The sequence below is a fragment of the Dendrobates tinctorius genome, unplaced genomic scaffold (assembly GCF_039654945.1).
Source record: "Dendrobates tinctorius isolate UK_male_01 unplaced genomic scaffold, ASM3965494v1 ptg000069l, whole genome shotgun sequence".
Lineage (NCBI taxonomy): Eukaryota > Metazoa > Chordata > Amphibia > Anura > Dendrobatidae > Dendrobates > Dendrobates tinctorius.
This window is the reverse complement of record NW_027361737.1, coordinates 23,387,172-23,412,587: the sequence shown is the minus strand read 5'-3', so window position 1 is coordinate 23,412,587 and position 25,416 is coordinate 23,387,172. Positions and strand designations below refer to the sequence as shown.

At 41.9% G+C, this 25,416-nt stretch overlaps 1 protein-coding gene across 3 annotated transcripts in view; it reads left to right on the top strand.

Moving 5' to 3' along the window:
- SNED1 (sushi, nidogen and EGF like domains 1) overlaps positions 1 to 25,416 on the top strand; it is a 274,182-nt gene that overhangs the window by 223,117 nt on the left and 25,649 nt on the right. For all 3 annotated transcript variants that reach the window (XM_073581216.1, XM_073581215.1, XM_073581214.1), the window contains 5 exons: positions 2,615 to 2,731; positions 8,342 to 8,518; positions 8,612 to 8,725; positions 9,467 to 9,580; positions 23,734 to 23,847. In XM_073581216.1, coding sequence (XP_073437317.1) covers positions 2,615 to 2,731; positions 8,342 to 8,518; positions 8,612 to 8,725; positions 9,467 to 9,580; positions 23,734 to 23,847 — 636 coding nt within the window. The remainder of the gene's footprint in view (positions 1 to 2,614; positions 2,732 to 8,341; positions 8,519 to 8,611; positions 8,726 to 9,466; positions 9,581 to 23,733; positions 23,848 to 25,416) is intronic.

The window sequence follows — 25,416 nt, the reverse complement described above, 5'->3', positions numbered from 1 at the left end:
ACTCCAGCTTAATACTCAGTTTCTTCCTGAAAATGATTGCAAACACAAATTCTTTGGTATTATTTTCTTCATTTAATTTGTCTTAAATGAAAAAAACACAAAAGAGAATGAAGCAAAAAGCAAAACATTGATCATTTCACACAAAACTCCAAAAATGGGCCAGACAAAAGTATTGGCACCCTCAGGCTAATACTTGGTTGCACAACCTTTAGCCAAAATAACTGCGACCAACCGCTTCCGGTAATCATCAATGAGTTTCTTACAATGCTCTGCTGGAATTTTAGACCATTCTTCTTTGGCAAACTGCTCCAAGTCCCTGATATTTGAAGGGTGCCTTCTCCAAACTGCCATTTTTAGATCTCTCCACAGGTGTTCTATGGGATTCAGGTCTGGACTCAGTGCTGGCCACCTTAGAAGTCTCCAGTGCTTTCTCTCAAACCATTTTCTAGTGCTTTTTGACGTGTGTTTTGGGTCATTGTCCTGCTGGAAGACCCATGACCTCTGAGGGAGTCCCAGCTTTCTCACACTGGGCCCTACATTATGCTGCAAAATTTGTTGGTAGTCTTCAGACTTCATAATGCCATGCACACGGTCAAGCAGTCCAGTGCCAGAGGCAGCAAAGCAACACCAAAACATCAGGGAACCTCCGCCATGTTTGACTGTAGGGACCGTGTTTTTTTTCTTTGAATGCCTCTGTTTTTCTCCTGTAAACTCTATGTTGATGCCTTTGCCCAAATAGCTCTACTTTTGTCTCATCTGACCAGAGAACATTCTTCCAAAACATTTTAGGCTTTTTCAGGTAAGTTTTGGCAAACTCCAGCCTGGCTTTTTTATGTCTCGGGGTAAGAAGTGGGGTCTTCCTGGGTCTCCTACCATACAGTCCCTTTTCATTTAGACGCTGACTGATAGTACGGGTTGACACTGTTGTACCCTCGGACTGCAGGGCAGCTTGAACTTGTTTGGATGTTAGTCGAGGTTCTTTATCCAACATCCGCACAATCTTGCGTTGAAATCGCTTGTCAATTTTTCTTTTCCGTCCACATCTAGGGAGGTTAGCCACAGTGCCATGGGCTTTAAACTTCTTGATGACACTGCGCACGGTAGACACAGGAACATTCAGGTCTTTGGAGATGGACTTGTAGCCTTGAGATTGCTCATGCTTCCTCACAATTTGGTTTCTCAAGTCCTCAGACAGTTCTTTGGTCTTCTTTCTTTTCTCCATGCTCAATGTGGTACACACAAGGACACAGGATAGAGGTTGAGTCAACTTTAATCCATGTCAACTGGCTGCAAGTGTGATTTAGTTATTGCCAACACCTGTTAGGTGCCACAGGTAAGTTACAGGTGCTGTTAATTACACAAATTAGAGAAGCATCACATGATTTTTCGAACAGTGCCAATACTTTTGTCCACCCTCTTTTTTATGTTTGGTGTGGAATTATATCCAATTTGGCTTTACGACAATTCTTTTTGTGTTTTTTCATTTAAGACAAATTAAATGAAGATAATAATACCAAAGAATTTGTGTTTGCAATCATTTTCAGGAAGAAACTGAGTATTATCTGACAGAATTGCAGGGGTGTCAATACTTTTGGCCACAACTGTATTAAGACTTTTATATCTGTCATACAGTGTCCAGGTCCAGAGAAATGTTTTCCCACAGGTGTGTCCAGTTCATTCCTGATTGTGTGTCTGTGTAGATTCAACCTTGTTTGTAGTTTTTGCATGGATTCCCCAATATAGATACTTCCAGGGCACCTTGTACATTGTATCATGTACTCCACATTGGTTTATGTACATGATAAAGCAATTTGGGTCCAATTTATACCAACAGAGTATGGGCAGCGCCATGTGAAGCAGTCAGACACACAATCCGGAACGAATGGGACACACCTGTGAGAAAACATTTCTCTGGACCTGGCCTGGAAAAAATGTATCATGGATTTAAAAGTCTTAATACTAAAAGGTCATTTTAAGGATGACCTAGAGAGAAGAATTTGGGAATTCAAGCTGATTAGGATGTTTAATTCTTTGACAGTGGGACTCAATCTAACACCTGGATTTATGACTCACTACATGGACACAACTCACTTTTCCACAAGATGGCCTCCAGATAACTAAGGGAAAATCCCACCGCATCTATATTTCAAAAACCCTAATTTTATTTCCTTGGGTTATCATCTTTAGGAAGCATCACCCTTACACCTTATGATCAAATGTCCTGTTGTAATATCTCTTTAATGTTGTGCTCTTGTCTTATTAATTCATTTGTAAACTTGCCTGAAGAAGGAACCTCTGTACTCTAAAAGCTTGCAAATATATTTTTTCTGGTTGGTCAGTATAGGTATCACTCCCAGAATACTTTTGTCATCTTTGGGCATAAAAGTATTTATATTGACTTTCCTGGCTAACATGGTACCACAATATAATTTTTAAATGTATATCATGGTAAATACAGGTAATTACTAAAATAGACCCGGAGAGGGGTCAGATCTTCTGGAGGTGTCTGTAGAGGCTCCAGTGGATTCTATGCCTCATCGTACTTTGCTATCTTTTATTTGGATAGACAAATGAGAGAGATATAACTAACAGAGATCTATGTCTTTCAACCCAGGAATGAGAGGCCCTTGCTCCTCTGGTCCATGTCACAACGGAGGCACATGTTTTCACTATCTCGGGAAATACAAATGTGATTGTCTACCGCACTTCTCTGGACGACACTGTGAGAAAGGTAAGTGACAGCTATGATCATTTTGTTTCTCTTTATTTGTTCACATTTTTAGTTTAGGTCATCACAAACCGAGTATAAAATATTTTATCTCTAAAATCGTAGCTCATACAGGGTGTCTTTGCCAGTTCGCCCAGTGTATGCTTCTCTTGAATTTCTTAAAGGGAATCTGTCACCTCATTTTGGTGGGCTATGTAAATGCCTTGTGTCCGGTCCGATGGGCAGTGTTTCGTCTCCTTTCCTCAACCCCTCCTTGGCCGCTGTCCGCAATAATTCCGGGAATTTCAGTAGTTGTCCTCCATAATACGCGCATGTGCAATGCAATCTTGACTCGTGCACGCGCAGTATGCTTTGCCCAACTGCGGGTAAAGCCAAAAAGCATTAGTTTGCTTGCGCCGGTGAACTATGTCCCGGAATTATTTTGCTGTGTTCCGGCACATAGTTCACCGGTGCATGCGCACTAATGCTTTTCGGCTTTGCCCGTAGTTGGGCAAAGCATACTGCACGTGCGCGAATCATGATTGCATTGCGCACACGCATACTATGGAGGACAACTACTGAAATTCCCGGAATTATTGCGGACAGCGGCCAAGGAAGGGTGGAGGAAAGGAGACGAAACACCGCCCATCTGACAGGACAGAAGGCATTTACATAGTCCGCCAAAATGAGGTGACAGATTTCCTTTAAGAGGCCATGTAGATGGCCGACTGGACAGATACTTGATGATTGGACATTGATGGCATAGCCTAGCAATATGGCACCATTACCGTCTTGAAATAACCCATTTGATACTCAGAGAACTTTAACGAAGATCATCAGATTCCTGCTGGATAAAAGAAAAGAATTGACCATGTACCACTACAAGAAAATCCATGATGGAAGTGCTTACACACAGTGGTGTAAGCACAAAAATAGGGCATTGACAGAAAGCCTGAGGCTGCCAGGAAGATTAAAGTTCAATTCCTCCTGGAAGCAAGGCTTTCAAAGAGTCTTCCACACAGCTTCAGAATTCTATTAACCTGCAGATTAATCTCATACATGCAAGTTGATAGCGTTTTTTCACATGACAGGTTCCTTTTAAAGTTATGGCCATTAGGTATTTTACTTCTGAGCAACTTGCTGTTCACTGCTTGTTGTCAAGACTGATCTGTCTATAGCTACAAACAAGCCTAATGTGGCAGGTTTTTTGCAGCAGTGTATCAGTGCAATTCTAACCTCATCTATATTCCCAGGCTTGTTTACGATGTATTCTGATTGCTTTTTCACATTTGTTAAACTTGCTTCCTTGTATTCTCTTATCTTTTGTGTTTTGTGCAGTTAGAAAGTTGAGGTACAGCTGTACGCACTCTGAAACAAACACTGTGAAGCAGCTTTCCCACTGATTTCTATACTAGTTGTCATGTCTGCTATGTACAGTCATGGTCGAAAGAGTTGGCACCATTTGAATTTGTTCCAAAAAATTTAGTATTTCTCCCAGAAAATTATTGCAATTCCACATGTTCTGCTATACACTTGTTTATTTCCTTTGTATATATTGGAACAATATAAAAAAAACTGAGAAAAACGGCAAATTGGACATAATTTCACACAAAACCTCAAAAATGGGCCAAACAAAATTGTTGGCACCCACATCTTAATATTTGGTTGCACACCCTTTGGAATAAATGACTGCAATCAACCACTTCCTATAACCATCAACAAGCTTCTTACACCTCTCAACTGGAGTTTTGGACCATTCTTCTTTTGCAAACTGCTCCAGGTCTCTCATATTTGAAGGGTACCTTCTCTCAACAGCAATTTTATGATCTCTCCACAGGTGTTCAATGGGATTTAGATCCAGATTCATTGCTGCTACTTCTGAACTCTCCAGCATGTTGTTTACATCCATTTCTGGGTGATTCTTGAAGTATGTTTGGGGTCATTGTCCTGCTGGAGGATCCATGACCTCAGATGCAAATCCAGCTTTCTGACACTGGGCACTACATTGCAACCAAAATCCTTTGGTAATCTTCTGATTTATGATGCCTTGCACACAGTCAAGGCACCCAGTGCCAGAGGCAGCAAAACAACCCCAAAACATCTTTGGACCTCCACCATATATGACTGTATGTGATGTGTTCTTTTCTTTGTAGGCCTCATTCCATTTTCTGTAAACAGTAGAATGATGTGCTTTACCACTAAGCTCTCTTGGCTTTGTCTCATCTGCCCTCAAGACGCTTTCACAGAAGGATTTTGGCTTTCTCACGTACATTTTGGCAAGATGCAGTCTAGTTTTTTATGTCTGTGTGTCAACAGTGGGGTCCACCTGGATCTCCTGGCATAGCATTTCATTTCATTCAAATGTCGATGGATAGCTGACACTAATGCAATCTGAGCCTGCAAGACAGCTTGAATGTCTTTGGAACTTGATTGGGGCAGCTTACCACCATCCCAACTATCCTGTGTTGCAGTCTTTCATCAATTTTTCTCTGCCATCCACATCCAGGAAGAATAGCTACAGTGCCATGGGTTGTAAATTTCTTGATTATATTGCGCACCGTGGACAAAGGAACATCAAGATCTCTGGAGATGGACTTGTAACCTTGAGATTGTTGATATTTTTAAACAGTGGTTCTCAAGTCCTCAGACAGTTCCATTCTCCTCTTTCTGTTCTGCATGCTTAGTGTGGAACACACAGACACGCAATGCAAAGATTGAGTCAACTTCTCTCCTCTTTATCTGGTATCATATTGGTATTTCATATTGCCAACACCTGTTACTTGCCACAGGTGAGTTTGAATGAGCATCATATGCTTGAAACAAAGTTGTTTACCCACAATTTTGGAAAGGTGCCAACAATTTTGTCCTGCCCATTTTTGTGATTTTGTGTGAAATGATGTCCAATTTGCCTTTTTTTTCTCATTTTTTATGTGTTTTTCCAATACACACAAAAGAAATAAACGTATGTAAACGTATGTAAAACAAAATGTGCAATTGCAATAATTTTCTGGGAGAAACACTTCATTTTTTTGAACAATATTAAGTGTGCCAACACTTTCGGCCATGATTATATATGCAATAGATAGATACTTCTCCAAAATCGGCAGCAGTCTAAATCCAAAAATCAAGTGTATTGAACCTTATACAGTCAATATAGAGATGTTTTGAGTCAATATATCAGATTGTTTCTCCAGGAATCAGAAATCAAGTGTCATAGACTTTATTCAGCTCTCATATCAACATTTTGGCTGTAGTCTTGAGAAAGGCTTTGATGTATTGTACCGATACGTCGCCATGTAGGAAGATTAGTCTGTTACAATTGATTTTAGGTTGTTGGTGGAATCTTGTAAGGCTTTCATGGCACTGACAGTAATTCTTCTTCATTGTTTTTGTAAAAAGAGAGAGAGATTTAGAGTACTGTGCAAAAGTTTTAGGCAGGTGTAGGAATAAGGAAGCAAAGTATTAATACTTTAAAAAATGCAAGTGTTAATATTTTAAAATGCTAAGTGATTGAACAAAAGAGAAATGTGACCGCCCTTTGCCTTCGAAAGAGCATCAATTCCTGTAGGTACACTTTTCACTTGCACACAGTTTTTGAAAGAACTCAGCAGGGATTTTGTTCCAGACATCTTGGAGAATTAACCTCAGATCTTTTGTCGATGTCGGCTTGTGCAATTTCTTCTCTCGCTTTATGTAATCCCAGATGGACTGATGATGTTGAAATCAGGGCTCTGAGAGCACTTATCACTTCCAGGACTCTTTGTTATGCTAGAGATAGTTTTTATTAACATTAAGTGTTTGTTTATGGTCATTGTCCCACTGCAGAATTAGTTAAGTCGCTTTGCCTTGTTTAAATGTAAAAGGTATGGCTTTTTGGCTGCAATTCTTAAATTAAATCTGTCAGTACCATGAATCCACCTATGCCATCTATATGGGCATGTAGGTCATAGGAAGCTGAATAAAGGCCCCTTTACATTTAGCGATGCACCAGCGATCCCGACCACGATATGACCCGGTCAGGATCGCTGGTGCATCGCTAAATGGTCGCTAGTGAGCTGCCAAACAGGCAGATCTCACCAGTGATGTAGCGATGCTTGGCGGTCGTACTTACCTTTCTGACGAAGCGATGACCGCCGTCTTCCGCCCGCGTCCATAGGTCGCTTGTCGGCGCCAGCAGGAAGCCGACGACGAGAAATGGACGTGGACGATCTCGCGCGATCAGCGATAACCAGCGGGGGAGCCGGTCGGAGGTGAGTGTCACATGTAGCGATATCGCTGCTGCGTCACAAAATCGGTGACGCTTTAACGATATCGCTATGTGTAAAGCCCCCTTAAGATGATAGTTTGATATTTGCGATCCAATGTCTTATTCCAGAGAAATCCACATTCTTCTTATGATGCAAATGAGCTGGTAAGATCTATGGGCCAGACATAGCACTTCCTGAGAATCTGCCTCCAGGGATTACTGAAAAAGAAAGGGGGCCATTACTAGTGTGAGACATGTAGATCAGGAGAGCAGACTGTCAGTCAATACATAATTACCAACAAATAATTGGTGCCCTGAATTCTCGTAAAAGATAGCTCTTATTGAAATGATGAATTTAAAAATACTAAAGGTAAAAAGCAGAGTATCACAATGGAGGACCACATGTGTAGACGTACGCTAAAGAATATACAGTATATATTGCTTGGTAGCAGAATATGCTTTCCGGTGCCTATACAATTGTATATGGAATACAAAACTAATGACTTTGTGCATACCCTAGTGAGGAGATAAGAATAAACAACAATAGTGAAGTACTTACATGTTATAGTAGGAAAGACTCTAGTGACATGTGGTCTTGGCGCCACAACGCGCGTTTCACCCTAGCTTCGTCATGGGGCGCAATGTGTCACACTGGTTGCTTCCAGTTCTGAGCTTGTAGCACTGCTGGACGCCTTCCCTTTTTTAAGGGAAGTAATCAATAATGTGTCTTTTATCTGCTGGTCCTCATTGTTGCCTATTTCTTTGTTTCCTCAATGCTGGGAAATAGAGATAACCTTACCTATCAATGCAATACCATCAGGAAGGCATCCGATTAGCTACAAATTTATTCTGCAGCAGGACAATGATCCCAAACATACAGTCTATACTATTAAGATCTATCTTCAGCGTAAAGCAGTCCTAAAAGCTTTGTGATTGGCACTTCGGCAAGTCTGTCTGAAATAATATGAAGAAACAGGTTTTCGCAAGCCTACATTCACAGAACATCTGTCGTTAGTTCTCCAAGATGTTTGGAACAACCTCCTTGCCGAGTTCCATCAAAAACTGTGTGTAATTAATTGTAACTAGAAAAATTGATTTGGTTTTGAAGGGAAAGGGTGGTCACACCAAATTGATTTAGATTTCTATTTAGTTCATTCACTTTGCTGGTTGATAAAAATAAACTATTCGCACTTCTAGTTTTGAAAACATTCATTATTAACAGCATTTTTTTCCACACCTGCCTAAAACTTTTGCACAGTACTGCATATTACATTGTAATATCATTGAAAGGCACACTTAGTTTGTTTTAGTAGTGTTGTGTGGATTTTAAGAAGAATAATATTTTTTTGCGGAGCTGACCCTCTTCCATTGCATTAACCATTTTATAGCTGAATTGGACTGTGGACCTCCAGAACATGTAAAATATGCAAAAGTAATTGTAACCTCTACGTGGCCTGGTGGGAAAGCAGAATACCATTGTAACGAGGGGTACGTAATGAGTAGCCCGAACAGTACCCGCTTATGCAACGAGGAGGGCATGTGGACAGAAGCACCACAGTGCGAGGGTACGTGTTTTCCTCTATTGCCATTGGATGGAGACTGAAGAGTCTGATAACGTAAAGATTTGTTCATGTAAAGACTTTCTCTTCTGACTGTAGAAATCGATGAGTGTCAGTCACAGCCATGCCAAAATGGTGCAGTGTGCAAGGATCGAGTATCCCACTTTCTATGTGATTGTCAAGAAGGATACAGTGGAAAACATTGTGAATTGGGTAAGACCACTTTTATGAGATATGCATGTTGCGTGGTGTATGGTGTCAAATAATTTGATGAATGGATTAACGGGTATAATTGTGCATCAGAACTATGACATGCTTCTTATTTTTGTACTATTGGGTCGGTTGCACGAGGCTATTACACTGTTCTATATAACCTCCATGTAAAATCATATAATTCTGCACATGTCCATCAAATAAAAACATGTGTCCCAATTCTATGTGCTAGAAGTATTGTGTCTATAGAATACCACTGTATTAGTGATGAGCAAACGAGCTCTGATAAGGTGTTATCCAAGCATGCTCATGTGTTAACCGAGTGCCTTCGTCATGCTCAAAAAATATGTTCGAGTCCACGTGGTTGCATGTCTCGCAGCTATTAGACAGCTGCAACACATGCAGGGATTACCTGTTTGTTAGGCAATTTGTGAATGTGTTGTGGCTGTCTAACAGCTGTGAGCCATGCAGGCGCAGGGACTCGAACATATTTTTCGAGCACGCCGAAGTCACTCGGTTAGCACACTAGCACTCTCACTCATCACTGTGCTGTTTGTATACTCTACAGACTCGGTTTGCTTTGCGCAGTGTATATAAAAGCGTGAAATTGGGGATGCTCACTTATTCTTAGTGGAGTGTAGGATTACAGAGGCAGATCCTGGGGGCCTATACTTTCCAAAAAAATGTGCCGGGTCATGTTTATGCACTTTGATTAACTGCTGTTTTATTGTTAAATTTCAGACGTGAATGAATGCTCCTCGGATCCATGTAAAAATGGAGGAACTTGCCAGAATGTACATGGCGCCTACCTTTGTACCTGTCCTGAGGGCTTTGTTGGTACCCACTGTGAGACTGGTAAAAAAAAAATGCAATATGTTATTACTTACTTGCTTGAGATTAGAAAAAGATGTAACTGAGCAGATGTTAGAAATTATAGTGATGTACTGAACCCTGCATGATCATCAAAGAAGTGGACCACATAGAAAAGTAACAGAAGTGTGTTTTTTTTATTATTTCCTGTAGTCTTACAATTCCAAGGAACAGGAGAATCTTTTGTTTTCTAGATAAAATTGTTTGTGAATATGATTGGAAACTTGGTTGACTTTGTCTGACAACTAGAACTACTACATGGTAGATATCCAAAGTTTAATAATTAGTAGATTTATATTAGAGAATAAGCCTATATAGTCATTTTAGTTGCACGGCCATCTTCCCCAGGAATGTGCCAATACTGGCAGCTCTTGAAGCAGCTCTAGAATGGTACTGACATTTGGAAACCTATTGCACAGAAGTATGTCCTGATTAAATATCCCATAAAAATGTTGGACCTCTCTAGTATTCACCGAAAGACTCATGTCTTCTACCAACATAAATGTAATAATGACGTTTGTGAATGGAAATCATAGAATCATAGAATCGTAGAGTTGGAAGGGACCTCCTGGGTCATCTGGTCCAACCCCCTGCTCAAAGCAGGATTCACTAAATCATCCCAGTCATATGTCTGTCCAGCCTCTGTTTGAAGACTTCCATTGAAGGAGAACTCACCACTTCTCGTGGCAGCGTGTTCCACCCATTGATCACTCTAACTGTCAAAAAGTTTTTTCTAATATCTAATCTGTGTCTCCTCCCATTCAGTTTCATCCCATTGCTTCTAGTCTTTCCTTGTGCAAATGAGAATAAAGTTGATCCTTCTACAATGTGACAGCCCTTTAGATATTTGTAGACCGCTATTAAGTCTCCTCTCAGTCTTCTCTTTTGCAAACTAAACATTCCCAAATCCTGCAACCTTTCCTCATAAGACAGGGTTTGCAGACCGGTCACCATTCTGGTCGCTCTTTTCTGAATTTGCTCCAGTTTGTTGATGTCTTTTTTAAAATGTGGTGCCCAAAACTGGACACAATATTCCAGATGAGGTCTGACCAAAGAGGAGTAGAGGGAAATAATGACTTCACGTGATCTAGACTGTATGCTTCTGTTAATACATCCTAGAATAGCATTTGCCTTTTTTGCTGCTGCATCACACTGTTGACTCATATTCAGTCTGTGATCTATTAGTATACCCAAGTCTTTTTCACATGCGCTGTCACTTAGCCCTATTCCTCCCATTCTGTATATGCTTTTTTCATTTTTATTGCCCAGATGTAGTACTTTGCATTTCTCCCTGTTAAAAACCATTCTGTTAGTTGCTGCCCACTTCTCCAGTTTATTTATATCTTTTTGAATCCTCTCTCTCTCTTCTCTAGTATTAGCTATCCCTCCTAGCTTTGTGTCATCAGCAAATTTAATCAGTTTACCCTCAATTCCTTCATCTAAATCGTTGATAAAGATGTTGAACAATACAGGGCCCAGGACAGAGCCCTGTGGTACCCCACTTGAGACATTCTTCCAACTGGATGTGCAGCCATTTACGACCACTCTTTGGGTCCGATCACTAAGCCAGTTATGAATCCACCTAACAGTTGCCTTGTCCATTCCATACTTAGTCATTTTTTCAATAAGGATTGTATGAGATACTTTGTCAAATTCTTTGCTGAAGTCAAGATATACTATATCTACAGCATTTCCTTGATCCACCCAATCAGTGATTCCGTCATAGAAGGACATTAAGTTAGTCTGACATGACTTATTAGTTACAAACCCATGCTGACTCTGTTTAATCACTTCATTCTTATCCAGGTACTGACATACATGTTGTTTAATAATTTGTTCAAAGATCTTTCCTGGTATAGAAGTCAGACTCACCGGCCTATAGTTGCCTGGGTCCACCTTCTTCCCCTTTTTGAAGATAGGAACAACATTTGCTCTTCTCCAGTCTTCTGGCACTTCTCCTGTTCTCCAACAATTTTCAAAGATTATGGAGAGGGGTTCAAAAATTTCTTCTGCTATCTCCTTCAGTACTCTGAGGTGTAATTCATCTGGACCTGGAGACTTGAATTCATTTAGGTTAGCTAAGTGTTTCCTCACTGTCTTTCTGTTAATAGATATCCTGGATTCTTCTATTCCCTTAATAGGACAGTGAAGAACAGTTGATGTTACATTTCCTTTCTGAGAGAAAACAGATGCAAAATAGGAATTTAAAAGTTCAACATCATGTCTTACCATTTCATTATTTTCATCCTGTAAAAATCCTATAGCATCTTTGACTTTTCTTTTACTTTTGACATATCCCCAAAATCCTTTATTATTGCTTTTGACATCTCTTGCAAGCCTCAATTCATTGTCAGCTTTAGATAATCTGATTTGTGCCCTGCAGGTTCTGCAGACAGCATTATATTCTTCTTTTAGATATGCCTCCCTCTTTCCATTTTATAAACATTTTTTTCTTCCTTTTTAGCATGTGCTTAAGTTCTGTGTTCATCCATCCTGGCTTCCTTAAATGCTTCCTATTCTTCCCTCTTTTCGGAATTGTTAACAATTGTGCTTTGAGAATTTCATTTTTCAAGATTTCCCATCCTTCCTGGACATTTTTGTCTTTAAGGATATCCAGCCATTGGATCCCTCCAATTCTCTTTCTGAATCCCTTAAAATCTGCCTTTCTGAAATCTAACCTTGACGTCTGAGTCTTCACAGGTCTTCCTCCTCTAGTTATCCAAAATTCTAAAATAGCATGGTCTGTTGTGAGTTCATTTTTCCCTTCACCGTTGAGGTCTGATGAACTCCCTCCTCTGGTGAAGGAAGGTAGTGAGGCTGATTACCAAACACCTGGGCAGCTTGATGATGACTGGGTGGCTGGAATTGAGGACTGGATATAAGGCAGTCGACGCCCTTCTGCCTTGCTGGTGATCCTGCTGGATTCTTGGAGACCAGTCTGATTCCTGCGTCTCAAAGCTACGTTTTTCTGCTCTGCTTTGTACACTTCAGTTTTGTTTTTGTTTTGCCTTGTTTTTTTGGGAGTTCTGCCATCCCCGGCCGGGGGTGAGCTGAATTCCAGTTTTGTCTCTGATCTGTTGATCTTTTGCTCTGTCTTCAGAATATACCTGAGTGCTGATTTAGTCTTTTGAAGCCTAGCGACTTCAGGGCCTGTTTTTCCTATCAGTCGGTTGGCACATTTTGGATAGGGTTTTTGCGAATGGCAGACAGCAGCTTTCCTATCCTGTCCTATTTTAGTTAGCTTGGGCCCCATCATTTGCTCAACCTATCTTTCTATCTGTGTTAGTGTTTTCATCTTGCTTCACCGTCATTATATGTTGGGGGCTGCCTATTGCTTTGGGGTCTGCTCTGGGGCAGTTTAGTTTTTCCCCTCTCTGTCTTTAGGCTATGTAGTTCTCTGGCTGTGATTGAGGGGTCTAGGGCACCGTAGGAACCCCCCACAGCTACTGCTAGTTGTTGTGGATAGGTTCAGGGGTCTGCAATCCGATAGCTGCCAACCTCTCTGGTTTTTCTGGACTTAGCTAGTATTTTTTTTTTTCCTCCTTCGGTGACTCATCATAACAATGGTCGCTAGCTCCTAGGGTCCCAGCCACTTTTACCTCCTCAGCCATTTCCTCCCTGTTTATAAGGATTAGATCCAAGGTAGCAGTTCCCCTTGTTTTCTCCCCTACCTTTTGGAAGATAAAGTTGTCAGCAAGAGAGGATAAGAATTTCCTTGACCTGTTAGTTTTGCCTGAGAGAGATTCCCAACAAATGTCTGGATAGTTGAAATCTCCCATGACAACTATGTCATATTTTTTGGAGAACTTGGCCATTTGATGAATAAAGAGTTCATCCATATCTTCAGCTTGCACAGGCGGCCTGTAGTAAATGCCTACAATGGTGTCCTTTCCATTGTTCTGTCCTTGTTTTCTTACCCAAACAGTTTCCACAGAACTCCCAGTCTCTGAAGTTTCGATCTCTGTGCAGATATACGCGTTTCTAACATACAATGCAACACCTCCTCCTCGTTTATCAAGTCTGTTTCTTGCAAATAAGTTGTATCCTTCTAGTCTTGTATTCCAATCATGTGTATTGTCCCACCAAGTTTCAGTGATTCCAATGACATCATATTTCTTTTCCTGTGTTAGTAGTTCCAATTCTCCTTGTTTGTTGCCCATGCTTTGTGCATTAGTATAGAAACATTTTAGTTTGTGATAGGTTTCTCTTTCTCCAATATTTTTATTAATTAGATTCTTTTGTCTTTGTTCTTCCTTTCCACTTCTAATAGCAGAGTTCTCAATAGCATTTGTCAGGTGTATGGCTTTTTCTGGCGTTTTGCTTCCCTTCCCATGCTGTTCTAGTTTAAAGCTCTCCTTAAAAGCGTTGCAAGGCGACTTCCAAATACATGTTTTCCAGTCTTAGTAAGGTGCACCCCATCTCTAGCAAGTAGTCCATCGTATAAGTAATTCACTCCGTGATCCATAAATCCAAATCGTTGCTGACGGCACCATCGACTTAGCCAGTTGTTCACCTGCAGAATCTTATTCCACCTCCTTGTTCCATGGCCATCCACTGGGAGGATGGAAGAGAAGACCACCTGCGCTTCCAGTTCTTTCACTTTCTTGCCTAAGTCTTCAAAGTCTCTGCAGATGGTTTCCAGGTCGTTTCTTGCGGTGTCATTTGTCCCCACATGTAGTAGCAGGAATGGGTAGTCATCTGTAGGTCTGAAGAGTCCTGATATCCTGTCAGACACATCTTTAATTTTTGCACCTGGAAGACAGCACATTTCTATTGAGAAAGTGATAATCAATAATTTCCACAATATTCCAAATCCCTTTACATGCAGGACCTGAACATTTTTAACTTAGTAATTTGGATTTGGGTTAAATTAATGACATACGCCAAAAACACTTAATGCACAAGACCTGTACCACTATTGTGGGTCCTGCACCTGAGGGGCTTCTTAAGTAGCACTCCAATTATTTTTTTCATTCTTTAAACCTGTGTAAATGTTACAAAACCTACAAAAAACAAAATGAAAAAAACCCTGCTGTAATTAAATAAGTAAAAAGCAAAAGTGCATTTAAATCATACAGAGTTCTTAGTATTAATATTAGACAGTGTAGGACCGCCCCGACCACAGAGTCACCTTGTCGATGGTGGGACGGCTTTTATGCTATATTTGATCAAATACAGTATTACTAAGAACTCTGTATGATTTAAATGCACTTTTGCTTTTTACTTATTTAATTACAGCAGGGTTTTTTTCATTTTGTCTTTTGTAGGTTTTGTATGCTTTTTGGCCATGTGAACATGCATTTATATGCTGCATGTGTACCAACTCAAACCAAGCTCAATTTCTGTGTAAATGTTAGTGTAGTGTAAGTGTGAAAATATAGTCACTGATTGCCAACGTCCCTGATTTCCCAGCTCCCATCATTTTTTGAGTCAAGTGAAAGGTATTCTGACACTCCGAGTCACGCTGGTTCTATGTGTGAGCCAGAAGTCTCTTTTACAATGTAAGTCTATGAAGCATCAGAATAAGGCTTCTTGGACTTACATTGTGCTACCCCTGATCTAGCAATTGTTATAACTTGTATCCGCTTATTTCCTTCTTCCACATTTTACTCAAGTTACTTAATGCTTACCAATAATTACAACCCCTTTATATATGCCCAATAAGGCCTCCTTCACATCCTGGTGATTCCTGTACAGGAAAAACCAGTACTGGTGAGATCCTGTGGTCGGTGTGTCATCCGCATGTACGTATGTGACATCTGTGTGTCTGTTTGCTGTTCGTGTCCTTGTTTCACATTCGCTTGACAAGTACTGGTGTCTGGTAAAAGCAGTGCAGTTTGCGTTGATCCCAGGCGCCAGCTGTTGAAGTCAGCTCTCATCATTGCCTCTTGGTCTCCCTGAGATCAGCGTGACCAGGACACAATGATGGGAGTTGTATTCAGCAGCAGGTGTGTCCCTCCTGTGTAAAATAAAGAATTAAATAACAAAATGGTGTGGGCTCCCGCGTTAATTTCATAACCAGCAGAGGGAAAGCCCAAGGCTGGGTGCTGATGTTAATAATCTGGGAAAAGGGATAAGATCCCAAAAGGTTCCCAGGCTATTAATTACAGCTCACAGCTGTTTGCTTAGCCTTTCTTGGTGAATTTATGGTATACCCCAGAAAAAAATGACGTAGGGTCCCCCTATAAATTCAATCCAGCAAAAGCTAAACAAACAACTGTAGATTGATATTAATAGACTGGGCAGAGGTGCGAGATATTGCCCCCCTTTTCAAGCTGCCAACATCAGCCCTCAGCCACCTCAGAAATGGTGCAACCATATGGTGCGTTAAATCTGTCACTTAGCCTTGCACTTCCCACTTGCTCTGTGGTGGTGGCAAGTGGGGTAATAGGGTTCGGATTGATGTCATCATTGCATTGTCTGGTGGCATCAAACCCAGGGGTTAGTAATTGAGATGCCATGGCTCAGGACGAGGTTTCCTTCTCTGCCCTGGGTTTGTTGAGGCTAACTCTGCATTGCCTCCCTTTAGTTTGGGGAGGACTATTTGTACTCGCTCTGGTGCTGGGCTCTTTGTCAGTGATGCTTCCGTTCTAGGCTGAGTAGCTGATCTAGTGACTCTGGTGTATACTGTTTGTTCCTCTGTGTGCTTGTTCTGTGTATGATTTGGCTTGTCCCATGTTCTGTGTCGCTTGGTGATTCTGTACTGCTGTTATATCTCCGGTTCTGACCCTTGGCTAAGTTCTTTGTCTTCCCTCCTGTCTATGCCCCTGGTTACCACGTTCCTGTCTGGTTTCTGACTTCGTCTTGTACTGCACCATCCTTCTGTCTCATCCCTTGGCACCTGCGTTCCCCTCCGGTTACTGATCTCGGCTTGTCTGACCTTGCTCCTGACTCCGCCGGCTTCCGCTTTTATTCTCTCTCCCGTACGGGAGCTAGCTCCACCTCCGGCCACTTCCCCGGTGGTCACATGTCTCAGGTCCTGCTGTCGTGCGGCTCGCACTTAGCTGCAGTGGCACGCTCTGACTCTACACTACTGCTCCCTCCCTGCTCGCCCTGGTGTTCGTCACAGGAGATGCGTCTATAAGACGCTCCCAAAACTAATTCCATAGTAAGTATTGAAATTAACACACAGTGTTTTACACAATTTATTTAAAAATAAAAAAAATGCCCCTCTAAAAAGCCAACGCGAAACAGGTGTCGGGGTTCTCCTTCCTGCACCACTGAGGTAATATGCATTCATTACACTGTTTACTTATGGCACTTTAGCCTCTTACCTTCTTTGTCTACTCTGATGTCTCAGCATGCATCCCGTGGGTAATTAACCCTATACACTGCACTAGCAAGCATTATTGACTTTATTTACTTACTGTTTACATATCCTTGCACTCTGCACATTTTTTACACCTTCATATTTTAAAGCTCACACAATGAATACTGTTGAATGCTGTCATGGTATCTTTATTTAAATCACAGGATTTTTTGATATACATGTGGAAATAAACCTCTGCTTTTTTCACAGTATTTTTGGGGCATATTTTATGTATATGTAAATATCAATTCATATCAATTGGGATGTTTATTTTCTTCAGTCATTTATGCTATTTACCGTCATGGTGCAGTGGTACTTTTTCTTGTTGCAGTGTCCTCATGTTTTATGTACTAATTGATTTTCATATTTAATGAAAAAAATTTTTAAATGATACCATAATAAAAATTTGAGATTTTTTAAGACTTGGCTTCCATTTGCCCTTTTTTGGATGGTTTACAAACTAGATGGTGCCTTGATGCGACCGCCCAGGTTTAAAACCAAGAGACAGTGATGTGCTGCGAGCACAGCTTCAGTGACATCATAGAGTTTACCACCGGTCACTGAAGGTGCATTCCCATTGACAGATAACTGTGAGCCAGGACGATGAACTGTGGTGACCTCAATGAGATCACCACAAGCACCTTGAGAATTTTCTAAAGCTGGGCCCTGTGTGGGCTAAAAATAAACACCTATGTCCATGTAATGTGCCCCAGCAGTTTTCCATGGTGATGCCCGGGATTAGCTGTCTCTTTTTCTTCCTCTTCCACCAAGGGGATGGGCATATGACTGTTAAAAACCAGTTAATGGCTGTAGTGTTAACCAACGTGTCACATGTCTTTATAACTAGAAGAGAACGTACAGACACCAGTTCTAAAATTCCCCCCAAATTACAGTGCCTTGCGAAAGTATTCGGCCCCATGGAATTTTCAACCTTTTCCCACATATCATGCTTCAAACATAAAAATACCAAATATAAGAATCAACAACAAGTGGGATACATTTGTGAAGTTGAACAAAATTCATTGGTTATTTTAAATTTTTGTGGAAATTCAAAAACTGAAAAGTGGGGTGTGCAATATTATTCGGCCCCTTTACCTTAATACTTTGCTGCGCCACCTTTTGCTGCGATTACAGCTGCAAGTCGCTTGGGGTATGTCTCTATCAGTTTTGTACATCGAGAGACTGAAATTCTTGCCCACTCTTCCTTGGCAAACAGCTCGAGCTCAGTGAGGTTTGATGGAGATCGTTTGTGAACAGCAGTTTTCAGCTCTATCCACAAATTCTCGATTGGATTCAGGTCTGGACATTGACTTGGCCATTCTAACACCTGGATACGTTTATTTGTGAACCATTCCATTGTAGATTTTGCTTTATGTTTGTGATAATTGTCTTGTTGGAAGACAAATCTCCGTCCCAGTCTCAGGTCTTTTGCAGACTCCAACAGGTTTTCTTCAAGAATGGTCCTGTATTTGGCTCCATCCATCTTCCCATCAATTTTAACGATCTTCCCTGTGCCTGCTGAAGAAAAGCAGGCCCAAACCATGATACTGCCACCACCATGGTTGACAGTGGGGATGGTGTGTTCAGGGTGATGAGCTGTGTTGCCTGTACGCCAAACATATCGTTTGGCATTGTTGCTAAAAAGTTTGATTTTGGTTTCATCTGACCAGAGCACCTTCTTCCACATGTTTGGTGTGTCTCCCAGGTGGCTTGTTGCAAACTTTAAACAACACTTTTTATGGATATCTTTGAGAAATGGTTTTCTTCTTGCCACTCTTCCATAAAGGCCAGATTTGTGCAGTGTACGACTGATTGTTGTCCTATGGACAGACTGTCCTACCTCAGCTGTAGATCTCTGCATTTCATCCAGAGTGATCATGGGCCTCTCGTCTGCATCTCTGATCAGTCTTCTCCTTGTTTGAGATAAAGTTTAGGGGGATGGCGGGGTCTTGGTAGATTTGAAGTGGTATGATACTCCTTCCATTTCAATATGATCGCTTGCACAGTGCTCCTTGGGATGTTTAACGTTTTGGAAATCATTTTGTATCCAAATCCGGCTTTAAACTTCTCCACAACAGTATCATGGACCTGCCTGTTGTGTTCCTTGATCTTCATGATGCTCTCTGTGCTTCAAACAGAACCCTGAGACTATCACAGAGCAGGTGCATTTATACTGAGACTTGATTACCCACAGGTGGATTATATTTATCATCATTAGTCATTTAGGACAACGTTGGATCATTCAGAGATCCACAATGAACTTCTGGAGTGAGTTTACTGCACTGAAAGTAAAGGGGCCGAATAATATTGCACTCCCCACTATTCAGTTTTTGACTTTTCACAAAAATGTAAAATAACAAATAAATTTTGTTCAACTTCACAATTGTGTCCCACTTGTTGATTCTTCACCAAAAATTTACATTTGGTATCTTTATGTTTGAAGCATGATATGTGCGAAAAGGTTGAAAAGTTCCAGGGGGCTGAATAATTTCGCAAAGCATTGTAATTTGTAGGTTTATGTTTTTACTTTGCTAATAGTTTATAAAGGGAATCTGTCAGCATTTTTTGCTATGTAATCTGACAGTAGCATGATAAAGGGATAGACTCTGATTCCTGCAATGTATCACTTAGTTTACTGAGTGCAGCAGTTGTAATAGAAAGTTTTCTCTGCTGCAGATCTAGCAGAGCTGGGAAATGCTGAGCTGTGTATAACCCTGCCCACACCACTGATTGGCAGCTTTCTGTCAATATGAAATGCACACAGAAAGCTGCCAATGAGTGCTGGGGGGGGGTTGAACCAGGAGGCACGAGACACCTAGTCCTGTAGTGATAATCTCATGGTGATAAAACAGTGTTTTAGCACCACATCGGATCCCTGCTGTGACAGGCATGGTTTCCGGTGTGTCACTTCACTCACCCGTGCTGCGGACAGTTCTTCCCTTCCCCATGCTCTGCATGCTTCTAGCCAGTCCTCTAGTCATGTCCTTAGGGCATGCGTGCGTGCACTCCCGCCCTCTTAAAGGGTCAGCGCGTGCACTTGCTATTTCCTGCCCAGCCAATGGCTGTGGGACATTCTGTATATATTGCTTCCTCCCCACTGGGGAGGTGCCTGAGCAACCTTCCTGTTTTGCAGTCTGTGTTGTGTAAGGTTGCATACCAGTTCCTGCTGCACTCAGGTGCAAATCCTGCCTGCTGTATTCTGATGCACATCCTGTCTGCTGCACTCTGGTGCAAATCCTGCCTGCTGCACTTTGATACAAACTCTGTCTGCTGCACTCTGGTGCTAACTCTGTCTGCTGCACTCTGATTCACACTGCATGCTTCTCCATCCAGTCTGTCCTATGGGTCCAGCTCCTGCACGTCCATTGGCCTGTCCTGGAGTGCCTCCTGGCATTCGAGTGCCACCTGGCGTTCATCGGGAGCCAGGTCTAACCTCACAGTCAGAGGCTCTAGTGAATAGTCAGGTGATCGCTTAGTCACACCCCTCCAGGCTCCCCGCGGTCCGTGGCACAGTGGTTACGCAAACCACGTCCGTGACAGTGATTTTATTAAAACAGCGAAACACAGTCTAGTAAAGAGACACATCTTAGCGCCTTTTAGAGCCCACTCTAAATTAGAATAATATGAATTAAATATAAATTGCAATCCAACCCCTCCCTGCTGATTTCCATATTACATAAGCCAATGTTTTTACCTGGCCTTGAGCTCCACCTCTTCTCATGGTGGAAGCTAAAGGGGATTTCTATATTAAAACACCTCTGTTCCCCATTCAACACATTACTCGACAGGCAAGAGTTTATTCAGAAATATGAACCCCCAGCCAGGGAAGCCATGCGCATTAACCAGATTCTTCATTTTGCCAACAAATTTTCCCAAATAAAACCCCTCTCCATACTTCAAGCTTTGAACAAAAATGTCTAAATGACCCAATGGGAAGTGGAACAATATCCTTGTTCTATTCAACCATCAATCCCCCACATGATGAGAAAAAACTAAAATACATGGTACAATGGGAGGAAGATTTGGGATTTGCTATGTCGGTGGAAGATTGGCAGCATTGCTGTGATACACTGTCAAGAGGCAGCCACTAAACATCCCTTGTGGAGACTTCTCTGAAAGTTCTTCACAGAACATATCATGTCCCGGCTAAACGCCATAGCATTTACCCAAATGTTTCTGATGAATGTTTTAGAGGATGCAATTTGCCGGGAGACATGAAACACATTTGGTGGACTTGTCCAGCAGTATCAGATCCGTGGCAAAGGGTGAAACTTCTAGTGGAACAAATGTATGGTGGGACAATTCATTTTGAACCCTCTATCTTTTTACCAGGACCAAAACATCCGAGATTCTCTAATAATTTTCACAGATTGGTAAATTTTCTATTTATGGCCGCCGAGATCCACATAGCGGCAAAGTGGAAGTCCCCTTCACTTTCTGTATCTCTAGTAAGAGAGAGGATGAATGCTATTATGCTATATGAATGTATCGAAGCTACCAGAGCTGACATGTGGGACTCCTTCTTTAAGATATGTAATCTGTGGATAGAATTAAATCCGAACGCGCAACTAAATCAGGCCCTACGTTTGTCTCCTTGATGGGGAAGGGCCTAAAGATCTATGGAGGGAAGACCAGTGCACAATATTGGGGATATAAACACGTTTCTGAAAGAGTAGACTTGATATTAAAGTGTACTCTCCCTCTGCTTATTTTAACTTTGCATCTCATGTATGACCTGACCCGAATATATTATGTTATGTTTTTGACATTGCGGGCAATTGTCAATTGTAGATATTTATACTGATATAAAACACACTGTGAATTACCTGTTTGTTTCCCTTTCGTACTATCCTACCTTCACCTCTGTCCTGTCTCCCCGTATGTAAGATTTATATTTGTTCATTGTTATGGAAATTCGCATCTCCCCTGCGCGGGAGAATATTTTCAAGTAGTTGTGTATTCTCAATATCACATCTATTTATATAATTGCCTTGTAATGTTTTCATTTCCTGTTCTGTCCCGATGTCACCGTATCTCAGAATTCCAAGCAGAGGAAGTTCACTGACCCCCATATTGGGACACCCAAGTGATGGGTGTCTCAATATGGAAACTGCTGCTGGTACCAACCTATTGCACGGTACCACCAGCGGATCACCGTCGCACCACACACACCCGCACTCAGACTCTCGCACTCTCACACACACACACACTCACTCTCACACTCACGCAGCCTCTTGCGTGGTACCACCACGGAATTCGCACAGGCGCAGTGAATTCGTCTGATCCCGGCGGCAGATGCGCAACATGTCTACAGGTCACATTTTCCCACGAGCGAAAGCTCATTTTAAAAATTGTCTGTGTCTGACCGTGTACGGAGCATACCACATCTCCTGGGCAGGGGAGAAAGCAAAATACAATACTGACATTTCAGCAGGGTATCACAGAGGATTCATTTTGTGAGGTAAAATATTTCACTGACTCTATTTAAACAATATTTTACCTCACAAAATGTATCCTCTGCAATTTCCTGCTGTAATGTCAGTATTGTCTTTTGCTTCCTCCCCTGCCCAGGAGCTGTGGTATGGTCTGTACATGGTCATACACAGGGGTGAGAGAGACAGAGCACAGGGGGAGACAGCTCAAACGGGACAACACATGAGGGGAGAACACAGCACAGGAAGGAAAGAGATAGCAGACAAGGGGGATAGCACATGGGGTAGACAGGTCAAATAAGATAGCACAGAGAGGAGAAGTCAGCACATGGGGAAATAGAGAGTGGATAGGTGGGTAAGCACATGGGGGGGGATTCTTAACGCCGCAAAGCCTGCCCCCATCGTGACGTTACCGCCCTCCCGCCTCCCGATGCGATAGCTTTAGGCCTCCATCTAGTTTCTAAATAAAAATCTATTGAAACTAGTAAAGTGACACATCACTGAAATTAGGATCTCTGCCCCTACACTATGCAACTCTCAGATGACACAGCAAAACCTTCTGACAGATTCCCTTTAAAAGCTCAAATTGGACTTGGTGTCCGTGCCTGACTGCCTTGGATGTAATTTGAATTTTGAAAAAGAGAGCCTTTAAATAGTGTTTATATTGAACCTTTCTCTCTTGCACCACTCCAGTCTGTCCTCAATTCTGCTGCCCGACTAATCCACCTCTCTCCTCGCTACTCCCCTGTCTCCCCCCTCTGCAAATCCCTCCATTGGCTCCCAACGAATCCAATTGAAACTACTTACACTGACCTACAAAGCCATCCACATCCTTTCCCCTCCCTATATCTCTGAACTAATCTCCCAATATCTTCCCTCACGTAATCTTCGATCCTCCCAAAACCTCCTACTCTCCTCCACACTTATTCGTTCCTCACACAACCGCCTCCAAGATTTCTCCCGAATATCCCCTATCCTCTGAAATGCCATGCCTCAACATGTCCGATTATCCACCACCCTCGGATCCTTCAAACGGAACCTGAAAACCCATCTCTTCAGGAAAGCTTACAGACTGCAATAACCATTCTGCCGCCTCACCACCGCCTGAGCTGCCGCCTCACCACCGCCTGAGCTGCTGCACCCCCGACCTTCTGTCTCTTCCCCACTATCCCGTAGAATGTAAGTCCGCAAGGACAGGGTCCTCTCCCCTCTGTACCAGTCTGTCATTGTAAATTTGTTTACTGTTAACGATATCTATAACTTTGTATGTAACGATATCTATAACTTTGTATGTAACCCCCCTTCCCATGTACAGCACCATGGAATTAATGGCGCTATATAAATAAATAATAATAATAACCTTTCTACGTTTTAATTCACTTTTCTTTCGTTTTCAGAGCTGGATGGTTGTCAGTCTTCTCCGTGTCAGAATGGGGGCAAGTGTGAAAATCTTGCAGGTTCTTATCTGTGTGTGTGTCCTAGAGGTTTCTATGGCTATCATTGTCAGACAGGTGAGTGTTGATAATGTGGCTAAAATAAGGGTACAGTGGGGTACCAACATTGTCTAGTTGTCTAGGATTAGTAAAATTGTAAATGCAGATCCGCTCTTGTCTATGGGACATGTCTGGTATTGCAGGCTGCAGCTCATACCCATTACAGCTGTTTGTGAATTAACAAAATAGATGAAGATGTACGGGCCGATTCATTATAACTGGCGTTGTACACACTAGTCTTAATGAAGGTGTGTAGTGTATTAAGCCACGAATTGATTAAGAGGCCAATGCTACTTATGATTAATGATGAGCGAGCATTCTCGTTGCTCGGGTTTTCCCTGGCATGCTCGGGTGTCCTCCGAGTATTTGGGCATGCTCGGAGATTTAGTTTGTGTCGCCGTAGCTGCATGATTTGTGGCTGCTAGACAGCCTGAATACATGTGGTGATTGCCTGTTTGTTTGGAAATCCCCACATGTATTCAGCCTTTCAAGTAGCCGCAAATCATGCAGCTACGGCGACACAAACTAAATCTCCGAGCATGCCCAAATACTCGGAGTACACCCGAGCATGCCAGGGAAAACCTGAGCAACGAGTATACTCGCTCATCACTACTTATGATGAATTTGGTGGGCTGGTCTTGTCACACCACGTCTCGCCCATGCTCCACCAACTTTGGCAGATCTGGCTAAGACTGGCGTAAAAAAACAGCCAAATTTTTGTGCAGCTTCACGTTGCGTAAAGATTTTTGCGACTACTCAAAGTGGAGTAAACAGTTTGATGAATTGGCGAACTGGCCCCTTAGTTTTAACATTTTAAATAGATAATTATCAATTTAGTTGTGAAATATTAAAATTGCTGATAGGCTTCATTCACATGCATCAGTCACGCTGCAGCTTTTAACCCCAGCAGCCCTTTTACACTGCAGTTGTTTGTCTGCACATTCACTTACGGTAATCTTGCGGAAAAACAGCAGTGTCACCAGCAAAGCCACCATTATGTTCAACTGTGTCGTCTTGCGAGTGATAGTGCAGGGAAACAATAAAAAGATCACAGAGGCATAGGGCTGTTGTAATTAACCCCTTCGCGCCGGAGACCATTTTTGTTTTTGCGTTTGTTTTTCACTCCCCTTCTCCCCAAAGCCATAACTTTTTTATTTTCCGTCAATATGGCCATGTTGTTTTTTGCATTACAAGTTTTAGTTTTGAATGACACCATTGGTTTAACCATATCATGTACTCAAAAATGATATGGAAAAAATCCAAGTGCAGTGAAATTGCAAAAAAAAAGTACAATTCCACAAAGTTTTTTTGGATTTTTTTTACCATGTTCACCAAATGCCAAAACTGACCTGCCATTATGGTTCTCCAGGTCATTACGAGTTCATAGAGACCAAACATGTCTAGGTTCTTTTTTATTTAACCCCTTCCTTATCGATGACAGAATAGTACATCATCGGTAAGGATCCACTGCTTTGAGTTGGGCTCCGGCGGTGAGCCCACCTCAAAGCCGCGACATGTCAGCTGTTATGAACAGCTGACATGTGCTCGCAATAGGCGCGAGCGGAATCACCATCCGCCCGCGCCTAT